General features: G+C 40.2%; 1 protein-coding gene across 1 annotated transcript in view; it reads left to right on the forward strand.

Annotated features, from left to right (window-relative positions):
- PRDM6 (PR domain containing 6) overlaps positions 1 to 20,616 on the forward strand; it is a 165,487-nt gene that overhangs the window by 121,277 nt on the left and 23,594 nt on the right. The window contains exon 4 of the mRNA XM_006885998.1: positions 2,627 to 2,751. Within this exon, the coding sequence (XP_006886060.1) occupies positions 2,627 to 2,751 (125 nt within the window). The remainder of the gene's footprint in view (positions 1 to 2,626; positions 2,752 to 20,616) is intronic.

The following is a 20,616-nucleotide window of genomic DNA, read 5'->3' on the forward strand; positions in this document are numbered from 1 at the left end:
CAAAGCAGAAGGGTCTGTGCTCGGCCACTTGGCATCATGCCGGTGGCTATTTATTTTCCTTTCCTTATTTTTTGGTTTTTAAGAAGAAAGTCTTTTTTTATTTTTCAAATTTTCTCCTCCTTATAGGTTAAAAGCCACACAAATCTGGCTTGTTCTCCAACAGCTCCAATTCATGAAACATATCTGGGGAGCGTGTGACCCACTGCCTTGGTTTCCTCTGCATTTTTATTTCATTAAAATACCGCTTTAAATGAAATAGTGCAAGACGGTATTGGGTTACACTGTGGGGTTCAGTCTTTACTCACCTTTGCTGCGGCTGCATTTCTACCATGAAGGTTTCCTCAAACCCTGAGCTGGACTGTTGGTAAAGATAGTCCTTGTCCATTCCGTGAGAGTGCTGGTCAGTTCTTTAAGGAGCACTCAGGGAGATCTCTAGGCAAGTACTAGATTCAGGAAAACAAACAAACAAACAAACAAAAAACGTAAGCGAAAGGTGGGCCTGGCTAAGCCATTACATTATCTGTCAGTATTAAGTGCTTTTTACAATTCTCCCTTCAAGACGATGCTTAAACCTTGAGCCCTCTCTGCCGATCTGTTTTTGATTACGCCAGATCTTTATAAAATGAACTACAAAAACACAATTTAGAAAACTGGCATCCATCACCAGTGACCACGTCCAAGAGTAAGAAAATAGAAAAGTTGGACCCCAAAGAGCCAGCCTAATTTTTATTGTACATGAATGTCCTCTTCACAAAAAGTCAGCTGGTTTAAATTCATTCTGTTATGATTTGTAATATCTAAATGGAATTTTCTTCAAAGCGCCCTTGATTGATTGACCCTTAGCTGAACGTTTTGTTTTTATTTTGAGGCTGACAATAATGTTTGTTGGCATGTGTTCTGCTTCAACTGCGTTGGGACGCTATGAAGCTATCTTTATGAGTCATCCAACCACAATACTAAATACATGTCAGCAAAGGAAATATTATCTGAAAAGGGAAAAATCCCTTTGATGTGCTTCAACATGCAGAGATTTCTGCGAGTTTTGGAAGCTCTGCCCGCTTGTAAGGAATGGTGTACGCTTACACATTTTTTCCCCCTTTCGGCTTACTCCGTGCCTCAGAAGACCACCCATTGCTCGAAAACAGTTCTGCTCTTTCAGCGGCAAAGTGTGTCATTTGGTTTTAGCACATTCATTTGCCGGGCGCTGTGTTTATATTAAGGGAAGCCAAACCGAGAGGTGAAATGTTACAAGGGTGAAGTACAAAGTAGACTCAATTTTTCTCAAGTTAGGAGATGCCAGTGATTTATAGCATGGCTCCAATTTTGATTTTTTTTTTTTATGTAGCAGTGGAAAGAATTAATAAAATGCACAGCTCTTGGAGATGGCAGAGGGAGGAAGGGTAAGTGGGGGCTGGACGACTGGCTAGAGTTTTTGTCAGATATTCATAGAATGTTGGGAAAAACATTCTGCTTAGCTAGCAGTGCCCTCGTGAGACAGAATGGCAGCAAGTAAGGAAAATAACAAGATAAATGAAATTTTTGCAGCTGCAAGTAAAATATTGAGAATCTGTTCTCTTTTTTTATTGATCTTTATGATCCTATTGCCAAGAGCCACTTTGTGGTGACAAAATATGTTGACAAGTGCATATCTCACTGCCATGAAAAATGTGGCAAAGGATTTGCCTTATGTCTGCAGTGTTACACAAGGAACAAATTGCCCTGCTACAGCCAATTCCTTACAGAGAGGCTGAATTTAAGGCCCACCAACCCTATACACTTTTATCTTGAACTTGAGGCTAATACTTGTAGCAATTCTTCATTGCGGAAAGCAGTTGCAGTTTCCTCATTTTTTAAAAGTCAGTAGATTTTTCTTTTTTTACAGTACTGAAGCTGTTATAAAATATGTTTATTTCTTGTTACCTCCACTGTATCATTTCAGAGTGTAATTCTTCAGTCACAGTAAAGCCCACCTCTTGTATTTATTGACTTTCTATCCATGTCATATGAGAAAGGTTCTCTCTTTCTCTCTCTCTCTCTGTCTCTGTCTCTCTCTATCAAATTTGAAATGAAAGGCAATGGAGAAGACTTTTCTTTCTCTTGGGTTTAACATCACAAAACTACTTGATTTTACTACAAGTTTGGGAACTCTCAATGCCAACCTCCAAGGATACATTTAATGCCTTTTCTTCAAATAAGAAATCAATAGTATTAATTTATATATTAAATTATAATATAGCTATATATTATAATATAATTCTAATATAGGAGTTGTGTCACCAGTGCCTACAATTTACCAAGAGAAAATTTTCTCGTTAGTATGAGATGGATTTTTTTAAGAAATGAACTCTTGGTTTCTGCTTTTTCTGGGATCAAATAACTGTTTCTTCAGTTAGGAAGCTGTTTGAAGGGATATTGTGGAAAGAAACTCTGAGCTGTTTGTCATGCTGGCTTACAGACTCTAATTGGTTGTTGGAGAAAATAAGGAAAATAAGGTGGGTGTGGATTTATTACAAATAGAAACTGTTTAGGTGGAGTTGGGCAGAATTTTCCTGGGGCAATAAAAATGTGGATGGAAGCAAATGAGTCCTACCTCTTACTAAGTTGGGTTTTCTTTTGTTTTGAATAGGTCGAATATATTCTACCGAGCCTGTATAGATATTCCCAGGGGTACCGAGCTTCTGGTGTGGTACAATGACAGCTATACGTCTTTCTTTGGGATCCCTTTACAATGCATTGCCCAGGATGAAAACTGTAAGAATTTTTTTTAGCTCTGAATTCACATCTCAAAATACCTATTTCAAAGCTACCTTGCTAAGAGTATTTCTTGGTACATAACACAATCGGTGTGCACAAGTCTGTTCATAATTATTTTTTTCCCATGTGTCTTTTGCTCCTTTCACATAGTGTCTTAATCAGTGCAAACTTGCCCTTCTCCACCTGTCCACAATTCCATACGTTACTCACAGTAACATTGATGTTTTCGCCTTTGCAATAGTTTGAAACAATCTCTAACACCAAAGTTATTTCAGCTGATAGTGCATAAAGCACTTAGTATATGCCTACTTCTGGGCACAGAACCTTAGAGGATTATAGGAGCAGCTTAAAATACAACTTCTGCCCTCAAAGGATACAACCTTGTTGGAATCACACTGTAAGCAAAAATGAAACAATGTGAAAACAGTATTTATTGGTCTTGTATATCCCAAGTAGTTATTGCATTGAGAAATGGTAGTAAAAACCATAGACACACGACAGAGGAATTTAGGTCTCTCTAAAAATCTTTAGTCTATAAAGAACCATGTCCCAAAGGCAGGAATTTGAATCCAACACCTGCTTCACAGAAGAAAATGAGCAGTCTCTTCCCGTGGGATGAGCCTCTGAAAACCCATTGGGGGTTCATCAATGAGTTGGTTCTGACTTGACAGCGGTCAGTGAGTGAGTTACTGTGATGGCAAACATTATCCTTAAAAAAAAACCAGATATTGAGGCAAATGCAGACTTGCAGCAATTTTACTTTTTATATTTTGGGGTTTTTTTCTCCAATTCTTTATAAAATATTCTAAGATGACTTCCAGTATTTGGAGCAGCTTGAGATAGTTTTTACATGCTTCTATGAGAGACCCTGGCTTTCATGATGCTGTCTTGCTATCACATTATACCTGTGAACTGATAAATTAAGATTACACTTTAAAAGCAGAATCATAAAGAACAAAATTATTTGGTTAGTAAGTAAGGAGGGAGCTTCATCCTCAAAAAGTACCATTTTCCTTCTCCACTAACATTTTTGCAAGCGCATAGAACCCCAATGAAAAATGCTCACATTACTACAAATCAGAGTGCTGATGATCTTCTTTTCTATCTTACTTTTTCTAAAATTTAAAATTCCTCAAAATGCCTGTTATTATCAACTTTCCTTTTCTGTCTTACCCTAACCCCAAACCAATCTCAAATTAAAAAAAGAAAGAGAAGAATCTTTGGACAGATAGTGCATTCCTCTTACCTCCCAAGTTTCCGTTGGAAAGTTTCTTTTCTTCAGTGATACCCTAGTTTGAGGGAATGTCTGTTTTTCATAGGAGAAAATCTTAATGTTGGACATAAGTGTGCGGTCAGTGCTAGAGACAGAAGATGGAACCAGTATGCGTGTCTTGTCCAAAATGGCTTCATGCCCCGCCCTTCCCTCCTGCCCTCTGAGGCCCAGGAACAGAAAACCACCCAGATCAGTTCCACTGATCTGCTGACATGGGCCTTTCTTATACTTTGGAACCTTGGCAGAACCTCATCTGTGAACATGTGAAGTCTGATGCCAAAGGATTCCAGGAGTTCTATAAAATCCTTTGTTTTCTCCTTTAATATTACCTGTTTCGGACTCTGAAGAAGTTGCTGTGGTGTGTGTTGAGGAATGTCTAAGAGTAAACATTTGACACCATAAGAGCTCTAAAGTAGGATCTCTGGTGGCCTAGTGGCAAGAAGCTGCACTGCAATCACAGAGGTACATGGTTTGAATCCACCAGGTAGATGCTCTGCTGGAGAAGGAGGGGCAGCCTCCTCCTGTACTAGTCAGATCTGGTTTGACGGTACACATACACAAAATAATAAAATTTTGTTGTTGTTGTTGTTGTTATGTGCCGTCGAGTCGCCTCCGACTCATAGCGACCCTATGTACAACAGCCCTAAACTCCACTCTGTCCTGTTCCAATCGCACTGCCTCCGACACTCCCATCCCAGTTATCCCAGTCACTGAATCAATCCACCTCATAGAGGGCCTTCCTCTCCTGCGCCGTCCCTCCACACTCCCAAGCATGTCCCTCTCTAAGGACCAGTCTCTTCTCACAACATGTCCAAAGTATGTTAGACGGAGCCTCAGAATCCTTGCCTCCAAGGAGCCACCTGGTTTAACCCTTTCCAGGACAAATCTGTTTGTTTTCCTAGCAGTCCATGGTATTCTCAATACTCTTCTCCAGCACCACAGCTCAAAGGCATCAATTCTCCTTCTATCCTCCTTAGTCATTGTCCAACTCTCTGATGCATAACAAGTGATTGCGAAGACCATAGCCTGTATCAGATGCACCTTAGTCTCCAGAGAGACACCATTGCTCTTCAGTACTTTGGAGAGGTCCCTAACAGCAGACTTTCCCATGGCAATGTGCCTTTTTTTAAAATGTAAAAAAAAAAGAGTTGTAAAGTAGATAACACTCCAAATAGCCGTTCATTTATGCACTGTTATAATATTTTTGCCGCTGTTTGTCTGTCTTTGCTAGGCACTACAAATAAAACAGTGAATAAAACAGACAAAATAAATTAAATCCATGCCCTTGTTTAGTGTAAGGAAATAGATAATAAACAGTTGGTCAAATGAGGATAACTCTTTTTTTAATTAGTTTTTATTAGGGTTTTTTTTCACTAGTTTATTTACAAATTCTAATACAAAATCAAACAAATTCTTTCAATTTCCTTCATCCCCCATTCATCAAATTGTACAATCCAATGACTAATCCCCACTTCCCCCTCTACATCCACATCCCTCTGCTTCCAGCCTCTCCCACCCCTCCTGGATCCTTATACTCCTCTACAAAAATAGTCTTATATAATATTTATCCTTGTAGGACTGGGTTAATTCACTCAGCACAGTTTTTATTAGTTTTTTTATGAGAACTAAAAACATTTCCCTTTATTTTTTAAAATACTAGTTTGTTTATAAAATTTAAATACATTGATTTCGAGAACAGATTCTTCCAATTTCTCTCACCGCCACACAGCAAATTGTACAACTCCATGATTAATTCCCCTGCGCCCTGCACACCCTCAGCCCTCAGCTGCTTGAAGAACCAATAAATCATCAAGATGAGTATGCAGTGCCGTGTTGGAAATTGTCGTTTCTGAGAGTTATCAGAGCAACATCATCAGAGGACAGCCTTTGTGGAGAAAGACTTGAGAAAGGTTAAAGGAGAGAAAGCGAGCGAGCTGTACAGTTATTTAGGTTTTTAGAAGGCAAAGAGCCATGTGGAGAATGATCCACTCAGAACAAGTGTGATAGCCCCAGGTTATGTATGGTCCTGGTGTGTTGCAGGAGCATCACCGAAGCTGGAGGAGTGAGCAGACTGAGGAGGCAAAGGACATTAACTCTGAGAGCTGGGATGATTAAGATCTTTTTAGGCGCTAAGGAATATTTATTGTAAGGATCCTGGCTTTTACTCTGTTTAGTATGGGAGAAAGAGATTATTACAGAGTTTTGACAGGGAAAATGGCATGATCCAATAGAAGTGTTAAGAGACGTTCTGAAGTTCCAGAGTAGAGAATAGTGAATAACAGGTAAGAGTGGAACAGAGAATCCAGTCAGTAGCTCCTGCAGGACACCAGGGGTGAGATGATGGTGGTTTGGATCAGTGTGGAAGTGGCAAAGGTGATGATAAGTGGTTGGACTCTGGATATATTTTGAAAGTAAAATCAACAGCATTTGCTTTTTGGTCTGAGAAACTGAAGGGTTGGAATGACTATTCACTAAATTATGAGTTAGCAATGGAAACTGAGGAATCGTCACTTTGGAAATGACCACAGATATGAGTGGACAATCATGTAACTACAACACTGATTATACTTCCTAATAGGTGAACAGGAGGAATTGAAGGGTCCAGAGCAAGATTTGAAGTCTGTGTGCTCTTCACAGCCACTTGACAGTGGGTGTTAAAGAGTGCACCATTTGGTCTTCAGATTCAGTGTCAAGGTGCCATTTAAAAATGCACTTTATGGTTTGCCTTTCAGTCCCCTTCCCCCCTACAGTCTGACCCATGTGCAATATTCTTGAAATTGTTGATCAGAATATTGAATAAGTTCTGTAGAGGCATATGTCATATCATTTAGCACCCAAAATCCTTGTAAGAAAATTCACAAAGCCTCAGAGACTTGAACTGAAGTGTATTCAATAAGAAAAGTAAGCAGTTTTCAGTTTTGTGATCTCTAAGTAAGGGTTGAGGGAAGTTTAAAGGGAATTAACTAATTGACTGAAGTTCTCAACAGTGACAATATCCTTTTCCCTTAAGGGTATTATAGGAATTTTATTTCAGTTCCTGTCTCAAAGTCATATATCTGTCATGTGACTGACCACCCAAGAAACCAGCAGAAAGCTTCATCAGATAGTGTGGAGAAGATATATGATGTTGACTCTAACTTTTAGGTGCATTCTCATTCCATCCAATTCACCAGGAGACACAGGAATGCTTTCTAATGTGGGTTCCCTGTTCTGTGCTGAGAAAATGCACTGTGTGATTTGAAAGCACCATTGTGTGAAAGGGTCTGGACAGATCATTTAACAGACAGCCGTCTGCAGCCCTGAAGAACGAAGTCATTTCAACCAGATTAGCAACTCTGATGATGGCAATGAGAGAGAATAACTCTAAGACAATTTTTATCCCATCACCTCTGCCACAAAATCAAGCTAAAGAAAACCGTTGCCACTGAGTCAATTCCCCTGGTGATGCTACAGGACAAAGTAGAAAGACTTGCCTTGTGGAGTTTAGAAGCCGACTGTCACCGCCTTCTCCCACAGAGCAGTGGTGAATTCCAACCACCAATCTGTGGTTGACAACTGAGTGTGTACCAGGGCTCCTTCAATACCTTTATAAAACAAGCTTCTGGAGACGAAAGGCTTAATAAACTACCACGACAGATCCCTAATGCTCCTTTATAGTGCTATGCTCAGTGAACAGTTGATATAGGTATGTTCTCTCGATAGACTAGTGGTGAGAATCTGTGCTGCAATCCTGTAGGCACACAGTTCAAAGCCACCAGCTGCCCTGCCAGAGAAGGTGTCTCCTCTCGTGTAATTACTACCTCTGAAAACCTGCCAGAGGGTCAGCTGTGGGTCAGTTCTGACTTGATGGTACACAACCATAGCACCAATAGATAGACATTGAGAATTTAAGGGTTTTGTTTTCCGTGTTGTGATGAGTATATAACAAAGCATTTCAGCATTTTTAAGTGTAAATTTGGTGATGTTAATTACAGTCATCATCTTGCACAGCCATCACCATTCACCAGTATTCAGTGTGCCCTTGTTGGAGGCAAGTCAATATTCCAGCCAGATTTTTCTTTGTTAGTGAAATTGAAACTTGAAACAAGGTTTTCAGGGAAAATATCATTTTGCTTAGTGAATAAGACTTACGAAGCACTTTCATTTATAAAAATAAAAGTTTCTTCCCATGGTTCTTTCAACATTGAAAGTACACATTTCCTATTGAGCGTGTGCAGCGGGTTCAGGCTTCAGCCACCTCCCCCCTCCATCAGCGGTCGTGAGGCCTTCGGCCCACTCTCTCCCTGGACAAGCCATTGAAAGGTGCCTTGACTCAAAGAAAAGCCAGCGTTTCACACAGGCATTTGGGTTCTGGAAGTAATTCCTGTGTTATTTTCTTTTAAAAAACTCATAGCTATAACTGTAATAGAGCTCCAAAGAGAGGCACTCCGTCCACTGTGGGCCTTTCAAGAGAGCCTGAAGGAACGGCTGTGTCGACAGATTGCATCCGCAAGAAGGAATGAGATTCCCCAAAGCTTCCAGTGGGGGATTAGCTCCTGCAGAGTGTAAAGACCATAGTGTATTCATATTCATTTCAGAGGAAATTAAAAAAAACCCTGGGAATAAATGTTAAACAAGTCTTCCTGCTGCTTTTTCTGTCTGGGCATATGAAGCTGAGGTAGCAGAATGTGAAACTTGATGGCTTCACGGGAGTTGCTGCACTGGAGTAAACCCTATCTCCGTGAGGCTTACCTTTTCCCCTGGATTTTAAAGAACACAAAATAAAAAGGGGCATCTTTGCACAGTGTCCCTGATCTCCAACCAGGAGAAACAGTCACAGAAGATCATATTCAAGCTTTATCCCTGTGACCTTTTAGAATGTAACAGTATAGTTAAGTCCTACAGGTATATGGCACTGCTGTGTGCAGGGCCCTATGAGAAGCATTGTGATATGATACATAAATTCAGTCCCTATGCTCAATGCTTTGGATCTAGAAGAAATTAAATGAACACACAAAATATAATACAAAACACATTGGAGTTCCACATGAGGCATAAGAGAGAGAACCTGGAGAATGGCTTAGGGAGAGATCACATCATCTCAGCATGCATCCCAATTTAACTAACTTTTTATTCATCTGACTTCTACAGCATCCTATAGTTTAGTAGTTCTTTGCTTGTATTTGAAATTTAGCTGTGAGAATGGCTTTCAAGATAGTGAACTTAGCAAATACGGAAAATTCATCATCTCAGTCCTAACTCATGACAATTTTGGGTTAAAAATAAGTAAATATAAAGTTGAGTGCTAAAGTAAGAAAGAAATACCAGGTGCTAAGAGAAAAGAGTAACTAACCTAAACGCCATAGCAATGAGTCTGAGTTATAGGGATGCTGATGTTGTTATGTGCCATCAAGTTACTGTGACTCATGGCTTGGAACCTTCTCCTGCCCCGAGCCAGTCCCATGGTCTCCAACACACTTAATTCCATTCCCCCAGTTCTTGTGTCAATCTCCTCCAGGGTCTTCCTCTCTTACACTGTCCCTCCGCCCTTCTAAGCACGATGTCTTTCTTTATGAACTTGTCCCTCCTGGCAGCATGCCCAAAGTATGTGAGATGGAACTTCAAAATTCTTGCCTCCAAGGAGAAACTTGGTTATCACCCTATCCAGGACAAACCTGTTTGTTCTCTTGGCAGTCCGTGAAATGTTTAACACTCTTCTCCAACACCACAATTCAAACACATTGGTTCTTCTTCTGTCATCCTTTCTCATTGTCCAGCTCTCTGATGTGTAACAGGTAATTGCAAAGACCATGACTTGAATCAGGTACACATTAGTCTCTAGACTGACATTGTTGCTCTTCAGTACTCTGGAGAGGTCCCTGACAGCATATTTTCCCAATGCAATTCATATTTTGATTTACTGACCACTGATGCCAAGAGTGTTGATTGTGAAGTCTTTGTGTAATAAGCTTACAGTAATAAGCTTACTTTTTTCATAAACTGGGGAATGTAAGGTGCTATCTTTTGCCTGAAAGGGGTTCAAAAGACATTGTTCTTAAGGAAGTAAACCAAGTAATTGTCCATCTTAAACCATTAGCGAAAAGAACCACAGCAATAAGTGGCTCCAGCAATGGTATAGATGAGAGTTGATTTTACACTACCTGCCAGATATAGAAACCCTGGGCCAAGAAATTAATGTAAAAATTGGTCCAAAACTGGAGAAACATGTAGAATATTTTATAAAAACCTTCAAGCTAATTGTCATTAGGTAAGACTAATTCACAGCTGACATCCCAGCAGATTTTCAAAGGCTGTAAATCCCATGGGATGATACTGCCCATCTTTTTCCTGCAGAGAAACTAGTGGACTCAAACGGCCTCTGAGTTGGCATCATGACTCCTTATCAGTAGGCCATCAGAGCTCCCTTATAGAATCCTCAAAGCACAGGAATCATCTCATAGGGCTCCTTCTGTGTCTGTGTAGATAAGTTCACTAACTTAAATGACAAGACTATTATGAGAATTTTGAGCTCTTGGATATTGAAGGATCTGTGGTATGCTGCCTTGATGCATAAATCTAGTTTAAGGGTTGAGACATTTATTATCCCACTAGTATATGGAGGGGAGTCTGACAATTCCTAGTTGAGTCAGCCCCACCGTAGGAATTTCAGTTTAAGAGAGCCATGAAATTCTAATCCTTTTTCTTCTCTGTGACAGCCCATGTTGAATGACTGATCAATATAGAGGTATAAAAATCTGTTTCTCTTGCATCAATGCAGGTCAGCTCTAACTGTCCACCCCAGAGATGTTAAACTACATATCGTGGCCTAATCTTGCTTGATTCATTTCCCCAGAGGTGTTGATTACAAGAGTACCACTGCAAATCTCTGAATCTCCACTTCAGAGCCTGTTTCCCAGGGAACACTATTTAAGCAGCTATTCCCAGCTTTCCATTTTTAATCCAAACCTCTCTTCTGGCCCCAGACTCATATAATCCAGCTGTCCACTCAGTATCTTCATTTGCAAGCCTCCTCACATACATCTCAAACTAAACATAAGTAAAACGAGTCCATTGTACTCACAGCCACATTTCTAGACTCTTACACCCATTCATCTGGTTACTCATTCTAAAACTTAACGCCCCATTCCTCCTTTCTCCTCTATCCAGTCTTGTACATTTCTTCTGTTCATACTACTAGTGCTAATCAACACTCTGTCAGTTTTTACCTGGACCAGTGAAGTAGCCTCCAGTTTTCCCTCCTTATATATCAAAAAAGTCAGAATGAAGTTAACATTGATTTGTTTACTTTGGGTTTTTTCAGTTAGCTCAGTTATTTTACTAATAATTAGTTCAATTACACAGATATAAAAATTCAGAAAGTGCCGTTGTTGTTGTTGTTGTTGTTGTTAAGTGCCATCGAGTCCCAGGCGACTCATAGCGACCCTATGAAGGAGAATCCTCAACACTTGGGTGTCTCTCATCTTTTCTCCAGGTTCATAGGATTTCCTGAAGCGAGCTATTACAGAAGTGGATGCCACTCCTCCTTCCATGCTTGTTTTAATCGGGGAGCTCCACCCCACTCTCTGTCCACATTGTGTAACCAGCCATTAACGCATTTGACACACAGCAGTGTCACAGTGTTCAGCCCCACAGCAACCACAAGTTACTGCTGTGCGGTAACTTGTACATCAGAGCTATACGACCTAGAGGAATATCTGAACAAAAACAATGAAGACAGGCCTGAGGGCCGCGGATTAAAAGTCACCCACCTTCGGCTTGGTAGCATCGCCTTCTGTCTACTGGGCCAGCTGATCTCTCTCTCTCTCTATGTTGATGTTATCGTTGTTAAGTGCAGCCTGTAGTCATCCATTTTTCCTTTCCAGAAGCTATCCATAATGTTAACAGTTTCATTGATAGCCTTCCAGAGATATATTTTGCCATTCAAGAATTCATTCATATTTCCGTTCTCTTTTTTGTGCTCCATTCCTCCCAATTTTACACACATAGGAGCATACTGTAAACATTGGTTTATTGTCTGCTTTTTCACTTAGTAGGTTTCGTTGTTACGTGTTGTTAAAGTTATAGCTGACTTATAACTGACTTTCTGGGTTTAGAAGAGATCGTGGCACTCAAAACATTATTGTCAATGCCAGATGGATCTTGGCAGAAAGCAAAGAGTACCAGAGGAATGTCTATCTGTGTTTCTTTGACTATGCAAAGGCATTTGATTGTGCAGATCATAACAAACTGTGGTTAACCTTGAAAAGAATGGGAATCCCAAAACACTTTATTGTGCTTATGTGAAACCAACACTCCGACTAGGAAGCAGGCCTCAAAATAAAGCAAGGAAGCACTGCATGGTTCAAAATCAGGAAAAGAATTCATCAGGGCTGCACCCTGTCATCATGCCTTTTTAATCTATATACAGAACAGATCATTCACAAGGCTGGGCTTTGTGAGGAGGAGTGTGGCATCAGGATTGGAGGAAGACTTATCAATAATCATGCAGCCATGCAAATGACACAACCTTGATTGCTGAAACTGAGGAGGATCTGAAGGACTTGCCTCCAAAAATCAAGGACTTTAGTTTTCAGTATGGATTGAAGCTGAACATCAGGAAGACAAAGATTCTCACGCCTGAGCCAATCAGCAGCATGATGATAGTTTGATAGTTGGAGTTGAAGTTGTTAACAGTTATAGTTTGCTTGGCTCCAAAGTCAGCACTGTTGGCACCAGCAGTCAGGAAATCAAGAATTGTACTGGGAAAATCTGCTGTCAGGGACCTCTCCAGAGAACTGAGAAGCAACAATGTCAATCTAGAGACTGAGGTGCACCTGATACAGTCCGTGATCTTCACCGCTACTTGCTATGCTTCAGAGAGCTGGACAATGCCTAATGGTGTTAGAAGAAGAATTGATGCTTTTAAATTGTGGTGCTGGAGAACAGTCTTGAACAAGCCATGGACTGCCAAGAAAATAAATAGCTCCATCTTGGAGAAAGTGAGAACAGATTTTTCCATGGAGGTTAGTATTTTGAAGCTCTGTCTCACATACTTTGGGCATGTGGCTGGGAAGACCTGGTCCTTTGACAAGGACCAGTTTGGAAGGGTGGAGGGCCAGCACAGGAGAGGAGGACTCTGGATGAGATGGATTGATTCAGTAGTAACTGGGGCACAGAAGGTAGGTGTGTCAGTGTCAGTGAGACTGGCTCAGGACTGGTGCAGAGCTGTTGCATGTAGAGTTGCTATGAGTTTCAGGTGACACGACAGCACATAACAGGAACAACCACAGCAAATAATGTGAAGGATATTGCCCATCCTTTTTCTGAAGAGTAACTGGCAGATTCGAACATTTTGTCTTTTAGTTGGCAGTGCAAATCCTTACTTCCTAGGATGATGCATGTATGACTAAATCTGATTATGTCTTATTCTTTGTCTTTCTACTGCTTTTTGATAAGTACTCAATTTTTGAATATAGTAGCGTAAAGACCACATATTTAAAAACATTTATTTTGTATGGTTTGTGAAATCTTACAAAACTAGGATTCAGATATGTTTGGACTGCTCAACGCAACGCCTTCTTCAGTTTTCCTCAGACTCTACCATCCTCTCCTATGTCACTGTCCGTACCATCAATCATTTCCATTACCTGCCCAGCTCCTGTGTTTTTGTTGAGTACCATCAAGTTGAAACCGACCCATAGCAGACCCTCCAGCAGATTTTCAGAATTTCTAAATTACACGGGGGTAGACTGACCATCTTTCTTCCATGAAGTGTCTGGTGGATTTGAACTGCATATTTTGCCCAGCTCCCGTAATAAGAATTGGTAGTTGTGCTGCCATTCTTGCCAACAACCCGTCTTCCTTTCTCTACCCTTGCTGCGTTCACAGTAACCTTCTTTCAGTTCCTTGAGTGCTGTTAATCCTTCCCATCTCAGCATTACAGACTCTATGACAGAGTCCTCAGTAAAGCCATCCTTACAATCCCGTTTTTAGTGTCCTCAATGTATACTTTCTTGGCACTCTTTTTTTCCTCTTTTACTGTTCTGTCTTACCACTGTCATAATGACTGTATTTTGTCAATTCTGAAATTTAGAATTTTTTTCACACTTGAATCTTTCTGAAGCATGTCTTTCAGAGAACGGGAACTTGTAAGACACAACTTATGACATTGTACGTGTGATGAAACGGAGTCATTGTGTTTTCTAAACCTTTTCCCATATCTGTCTCTCCTGCTCAGGGGTAGGATGCATGAGGTCAGAAACTATGTCCTGCTCATATCATACCCACAGCACCTAGGAAAGTGGCAGGCATGCAGAGGCTACTCAGTGAGTATCATGGACTGAATGAGGGGTAAAGGAGTTCAAGTCAGGTTTAGGTTTATGGACTCTGAATTTGCCATTCTAAATGTTTTAATTGTCCAGGATTTGATGAGTTCAGGACTTAGATAATTTACCCCTTTTCCTTTAATCCTTGTTTTTATGGTGAAGTGATGTTACTACTTCAAAATGTCCCTTCACATAGAAGCCATTATTTTCTGATAATCTTAATTAACTCTGGTTTGTTTTTATTTTTTTGCAGTTGTTGGCATTGTCTTTCTTGAATTGAGAAAAATAATATTTTCAGATTAATTTCTTATTCCTTTACTGATTGTTTTGCATACTTTCTTAATAGTTTTGATTTTCATTGGTAAGGAGGTTAATGTTCCACTTTTAAGTTCTACATAAAACTTCTCTACTTTACACTGTTCTGAAATATCACTTTAAGGCCAGACATAATTGCTTTTGTGAAAATCATTTACTCCTCATCTTCTTTTTGCTTCTCTTGAAAGTATATGCTCATTTTCATTTGATAGGATTGAATTCCATGTTCCAATCACTAGTGTCTACTTATAACTGTTCCTCTTCCTTTGTATTTCCATACTTAAAAGCTCTGCCTCAGTTGCCCTATCTGTTAGTCTACTTGTGTTCCATTGTACATAGGGTTTTCCAAGGCCTGCTATTTCAGAAGTGGATGGCCAGTCCTTCTTCCTAGTTTGTCTTAATCTGAATGCTCAGATTTAGAGAAGGATCTGACAGACAAGCATTTTATGGAAAAAACAAATGAAAGGTATTTCCCCAACTGTGGAATTAACCAGTAGTTTCAGAGTTGTCCCTGCTCTTGACACAGTGAATAGGAAAATTAGATATTGTTAAGGAAGAAATGGAACACATAAATATTTACATACTAGTTATTGCCGAGATGAGATGGACTGGCATGGGGCATTTTGAGTCAGATGATCATATGATCTATCACTCCGGAAATGAAAAGGTGAGGGAAAATGGGGTTGCTTTAATAGTTTAAAAAGTCCTTTCTACCTCTGTCTTGAAATACAATTTTGTGAGCTACAGGATAATATCCATACACATACAAGAAAGTCCAGTGAATACCACTATCATTCAGATATATGCACCAACAACCAGAGCCAAAAAAGAGGAAATAGACAATTTCTAACAACTTTTATAGTCAGAGACCAATCTAACATGCACTCAAGATGCATTAATAATAATCAGTGACTGGAATGCAAAAGTTGGGAACAGAGAAGAAGGATCAGTAGTTGGAAAACATGGACTCAGTGACAGAAATGAAGCTGGAGATAGAATGATTGCAATTTGCACAACCAACAAGGACTTAATCATTGCAGATACTTACATGTTTTATAAGAAATATAAATGCAGGTTAAACACATGGATTTCACCTGAATGGTATGCATAGTAATCGGATTGATTACATCTGGGGGGGGGGGCAAAAAACATGCTGGAGAAGCTCAGTATCAGCTGTGAAAACCAGGCCAGGTGCTGCTTGTGGAATAGACTCATATGCAAGTTCAAGCTGAAGTTGAGGAAAATTAAATCAAATCCATGGGAACCAAAATATGACGTTGAGTCTATCCCACCTGAATTTCAAAACCATCTCAGGAACAACAGATATGAGGCCTTGAACACCAATGAGCGAAGACCAGATGAATTGTGGGAGGATATCAAGAGTATCATCTGGGAATAGTGCAAAAGATCATTACAAAGACAGAGGAAGAAAAAACAAAAATGAATGTTATAAGAGACTCTGAATATTGCACTAGCAAGCTGAAAATCCAAAGCAGAGGGAAGAATTAAAGATATTAAAGAGCTGAACATAAGATTTCAAAAGGCAATGCGGGAAGACAAAATAAAATATTACAATGAACTGTGCAAGGAGCTGGAGTCAGAAAATCAAAAGGGCCAAACTCGCTCAGCATTGCTTAAGCTCATGGGACTGAATAACAAATTCAAACCTCAAATTGCTATACTTAAGGATGCTTTGAACAGAATATGAAGTGATCCAGGAAGTATTAAAAGAAGATGAAAAGAGTATACAGAGTCACTGTACCCAAAGGAATTGGCGAACACAGAAGAATTTCCTGAGACAATATATGAGCAAGAGCCAATGGTGATGAAGGAAGAAGTTCAAGCTGCTTTGAAGGAATTGGAAAAAAAACCCAAGTCCCCAGGAATTGATGGTATACAAAATGACATATTTCGACTAACAGATGCTTCCCTAGATGTGCTCACCAAGTTGTGTAAAGAAATCTGGAGGACAACCACTTGGACTGACTGGAAGAGATCTATATTTGTTCCCATTGCAAAGAAGGGTGACCCAACAGAGTGAGGAAATTATTGAACAATAATATCATTAATATCACATGCAAGCAAGATTCTGCTGAAGATTATCAAAAAATGACTGGAACAGCGCATCAGCAGAGAACTGCCAGAAGTGCAGGTTGGCTTTAGAAGGGATCATGGTACTAGGGATATTGTACCTAATGTTAGATGGATTTTAGCTGAAAGCAGGGAGTACCAGAGAAATGTCTATCTATGTTTCATTGATTATGCAAAGGTGTTTGAATGTGTGAATCACAACAAACTGGCTGACTCTGAGAAGAATGGGAATCCCCGAAAAATTGATCATGTTAATGTGAAACCTATATTGGACCAAGAGGCAGTAGTCAGAACAGAGCAAGAAAACACTGCATGGTTCAAAATTGGAAAGGGTGTACAGCAGGAATGTGTCCTATCTCCATAACTTTTCAATCTGTATGCAGAAAAGGTTCTCTGGGAGGTTTGGCTGTGTGAAGAGAAATGTGGCATCAGTATTGGAGGAAGATTTATCAGCAATCTGCATTATGCAGATAATAACCCTGCTTGCTGAAACTGAGGAGAACGTGAAGTGCTTGCTGCAGAAGGTCAAGGACTGAAGCCTTCAATGTGGATTGAGGCTCAATATCAAGAAGACAAAGATTCTCACCACTAGGCCAGTTGGCAGCATTAGGATGGATAGTGAAGAGATTGAGATTGTTCATAGCGTTAGTTTGCTTGGCTCCACAGTTAACGTTCTTGGCATCAGCAGCCAGGAAATTAAAAGACGTATTGTGATGGGAAAGTCGGCTGTTAGTACTGAAAAATACTGAAGAGCAATTGTGTCACTCTGGAGACTAAAGTGTGCCTGATCCAGGCCATGGTCTTTGCAGTTACTTGCTATGCATCAGAGAGCTGGACAATAACTAGGGAGGCTAGAAGGAGAATTGATGCCTTTGAGCTGTGGCGTTAGAGAAGAGTATTGAATGCACCATGGCCTGCTAAGAAAATGAACAAGTTCATCCTGGAGAGGGTAAAACCAGACTGCTCCTTGTAGGCAAGGATTCTGAAACTGTCTGACATACTTTGGACATGTTGCAAGGAGGGATCAGTCCTTGGAGAAGGACGTCATGCTTGGAAGGATGGAGGGACAGTGCAGGAGAAGAAGATCCTCTATGAGGTGGATTGATTCAGTGACTGGGGTAATTGGGGTGGATGTGTCAGAGACAATGAGATTGGAACAGGATAGAGCAGAGTTTAGGGCTGTTGTACATAGGGTCACTATGAGTCTCAGGTGACTTGACGGCACATAACAACAGGATTGAATTAGTCACAAGTATAATGAAGGATCATATCAAGAGTAGAATCTACAGTGTAAATGTTGCTTCCTATGGCTTGAAAACATATTGTATTTTTTGCATGGTGTCTATTATTTATTGCTAAAAATAATGAAACCATTTTATTCCAAGCATCCCCATTCTTTTTGTCTAAATGCTGTTTTTGTCATTATCATAACTCGATTCTTTGCATCATGAATTATCATAAGTATTTGTATATATAAATTTTGCTGTATTATCATTTTGACATTGATTATTAAATGTACAAGTAATCATTGGTCCACAAGTTCTTCCAATTCATATCAAGGTTAGTGATCGTGTTGTTGTGTACTGGAGAGTAGGAACCAACCCATAGCTGACCGAGGAGTTTTCAGAGGCAGTTAATTATTGCACAGGAAGAGATTGCTTACCCTTCTCCTTTGGAGCAGTTAGAGGCCTCGGACTGTGTGCCTTCGGGATTGCAGGGCAGCTCCTTGCCACTAGGCCACCAGAGTAATTTTTAAAAATTCATTTACAGGCTTACCTTTCAGAGAGCTCCAGTGGCCACATAAGGAGTTGTACTGCCAACCTAGCAAGTGGTATGAATCCACCAGGTGCTCCATGGTGGATGATGGAAGAAAAATAGTTTCTCCCATGTAATTTACAGCCTCCAAAAACCTACTAGATGGTCAACTATGAATCACCAAATTTTTGGTTATCAGCTGAATGCCTTAGTCAAACTTAGACATATTTATATATGATATATAAACATTCATACACATGTATGTTATTGTTATAACGTGCCATCAAGTCAGAACTAACACATAAATGACCTTTCAGTGGTTTTCAGATGCTGTGAATTTCATGGAAGGAGATTGCCCACCTTTTCCAACAGAGAAACTGGTAGATTTCAACCATGTGCAACTCCTTACCACTCGCCAGCAGAACTCCCTACACACATATACGTGAATGTGTATATATGTACATCCAGTCTCCCGTGTCTGTTGAGTTGCTTCCAGCTCATGGAGACCTCCTGTGTGTCAGAGTAGATCTGTCTTCCACATGATTTTCAATGACTGAGTTTTCCAAGGCACCTCTAGGGGGTTTTGGAGGCCGATTCTGTAGCAAGTTGCACTGCTTTGAATCCACCAGCAACTCTGTAGGAGTAAGATGGACAACCTCGTCCTATTGTTGTTTACAGCCTCTGAAAACCTGCTTGAGGGTCAGTTATAACTGCATTCTGGCTTGACCACAGTGAGTCAGTGAGAGTCCATCCCTGGAAGATGTTGAGCCTTAAGTCTTTAAGTTACAAGTTTAGGGAGCTAACCAAACGGTCTGAGTATTCTGTGTGTGGATACAAATGTACAACTTTTATGTTTATCTTCTGTGTGTGTGTGTGTGTGTGTGTGTGTTGCTGTTGTTGTTAAGTGCCATTGAGAAGTAGACGACTCATGGTGACCGAAGAACGAAAGACCTGAAGACTTGTATAATTTTCATTGTTTCTTCAAGTTCATGGAGTATATCATTTATGCGCACGTGTATAATATATCCATTTATACAAGTACATGTATATATGTATATGTTACTGTTGTTGTTAGGTGTTGTTGAATTTACTGTGACTCATAGCGAGCCTATGAACAACACACCTGAACCTTGCCCTGTCTTATCCCATCCTCATGATCTCTGTCCTGCTCAAGGCGTCAGGGTAGTCATTATGCTAATCCACCTTTTGTTACTTGCCAGCACTAGTCTCTTTGCTAATCATCCTTTAAAACATTTTTTTATCTTGAATTTCTTTCTCTTGACTCCTCTGTAACCTTTAAATGAATAACCCTAAAAGGAATATTGTTGCTGTTAGCTGCTGTCGAGTCACCTACAACTCATAGCAGCCAGAAGACCAACAGATCTGAACTTTAGTCTATCCAGCACCATCCATTTCACGATCTCTGCCATCCTCAAGCCCATTGTCACTGTGCCAGTCGTCTCATTGAGGGTCTCCTCTCCTTTACTGACTCTCTACCTTTCCCAGCATGATGTCTTTTTCTCAAAGCTTGGCCCTCTTGACAACCTGCCCAAAGTATGTGAGATTGTTTTCAACACCCTTGCCTTTAAAGAACAATCTGGTTTCCCTTCCTCCAAGACTGATTTGCTGTTTCTTCTGGCGGTCTGTGGAATATTCAGTATTCTTTGCCAACATCACAATTCAGAATATCGATTCTTCTTTAACCTGCCATATTCATTGTCTAACTTTTAGATGTATGAACAGTACATTAGTTACGTTTAAAAAGAATAGATTTTGAGCAATATTGAATGCTTAGCATCTCTAGACTTGTGAATATTCAGTGAAAACTTGGTAAATGATCTCAACCCGGTGACAGCCTTAAGCATGCGCGCGTGCGCACACACACACACAGACACAGACACACACACACTTTCACTGCCCTTGGTTATGACTCATAATGTCACTTCATCAGATTTCCTGAGATTATGTTGGCCCAGTGGCAAGAAGCTGCGCTGCAATCCATCCCTAAGGCATACAGTTCAAGGCTACCAGACGCTCCTTGGAAGAAGGATGCATCATCCCCTCCCATGCCATTACTTGTCTCTGAAAACCTACCAGAGGGTCAGCAATGGGTCAGTTCTGACT

The sequence above is a fragment of the Elephantulus edwardii genome, unplaced genomic scaffold (assembly GCF_000299155.1).
Source record: "Elephantulus edwardii isolate Elephantulus edwardi_28Jun2011 unplaced genomic scaffold, EleEdw1.0 scaffold00046, whole genome shotgun sequence".
NCBI classification, from domain to species: Eukaryota; Metazoa; Chordata; class Mammalia; order Macroscelidea; family Macroscelididae; genus Elephantulus; species Elephantulus edwardii.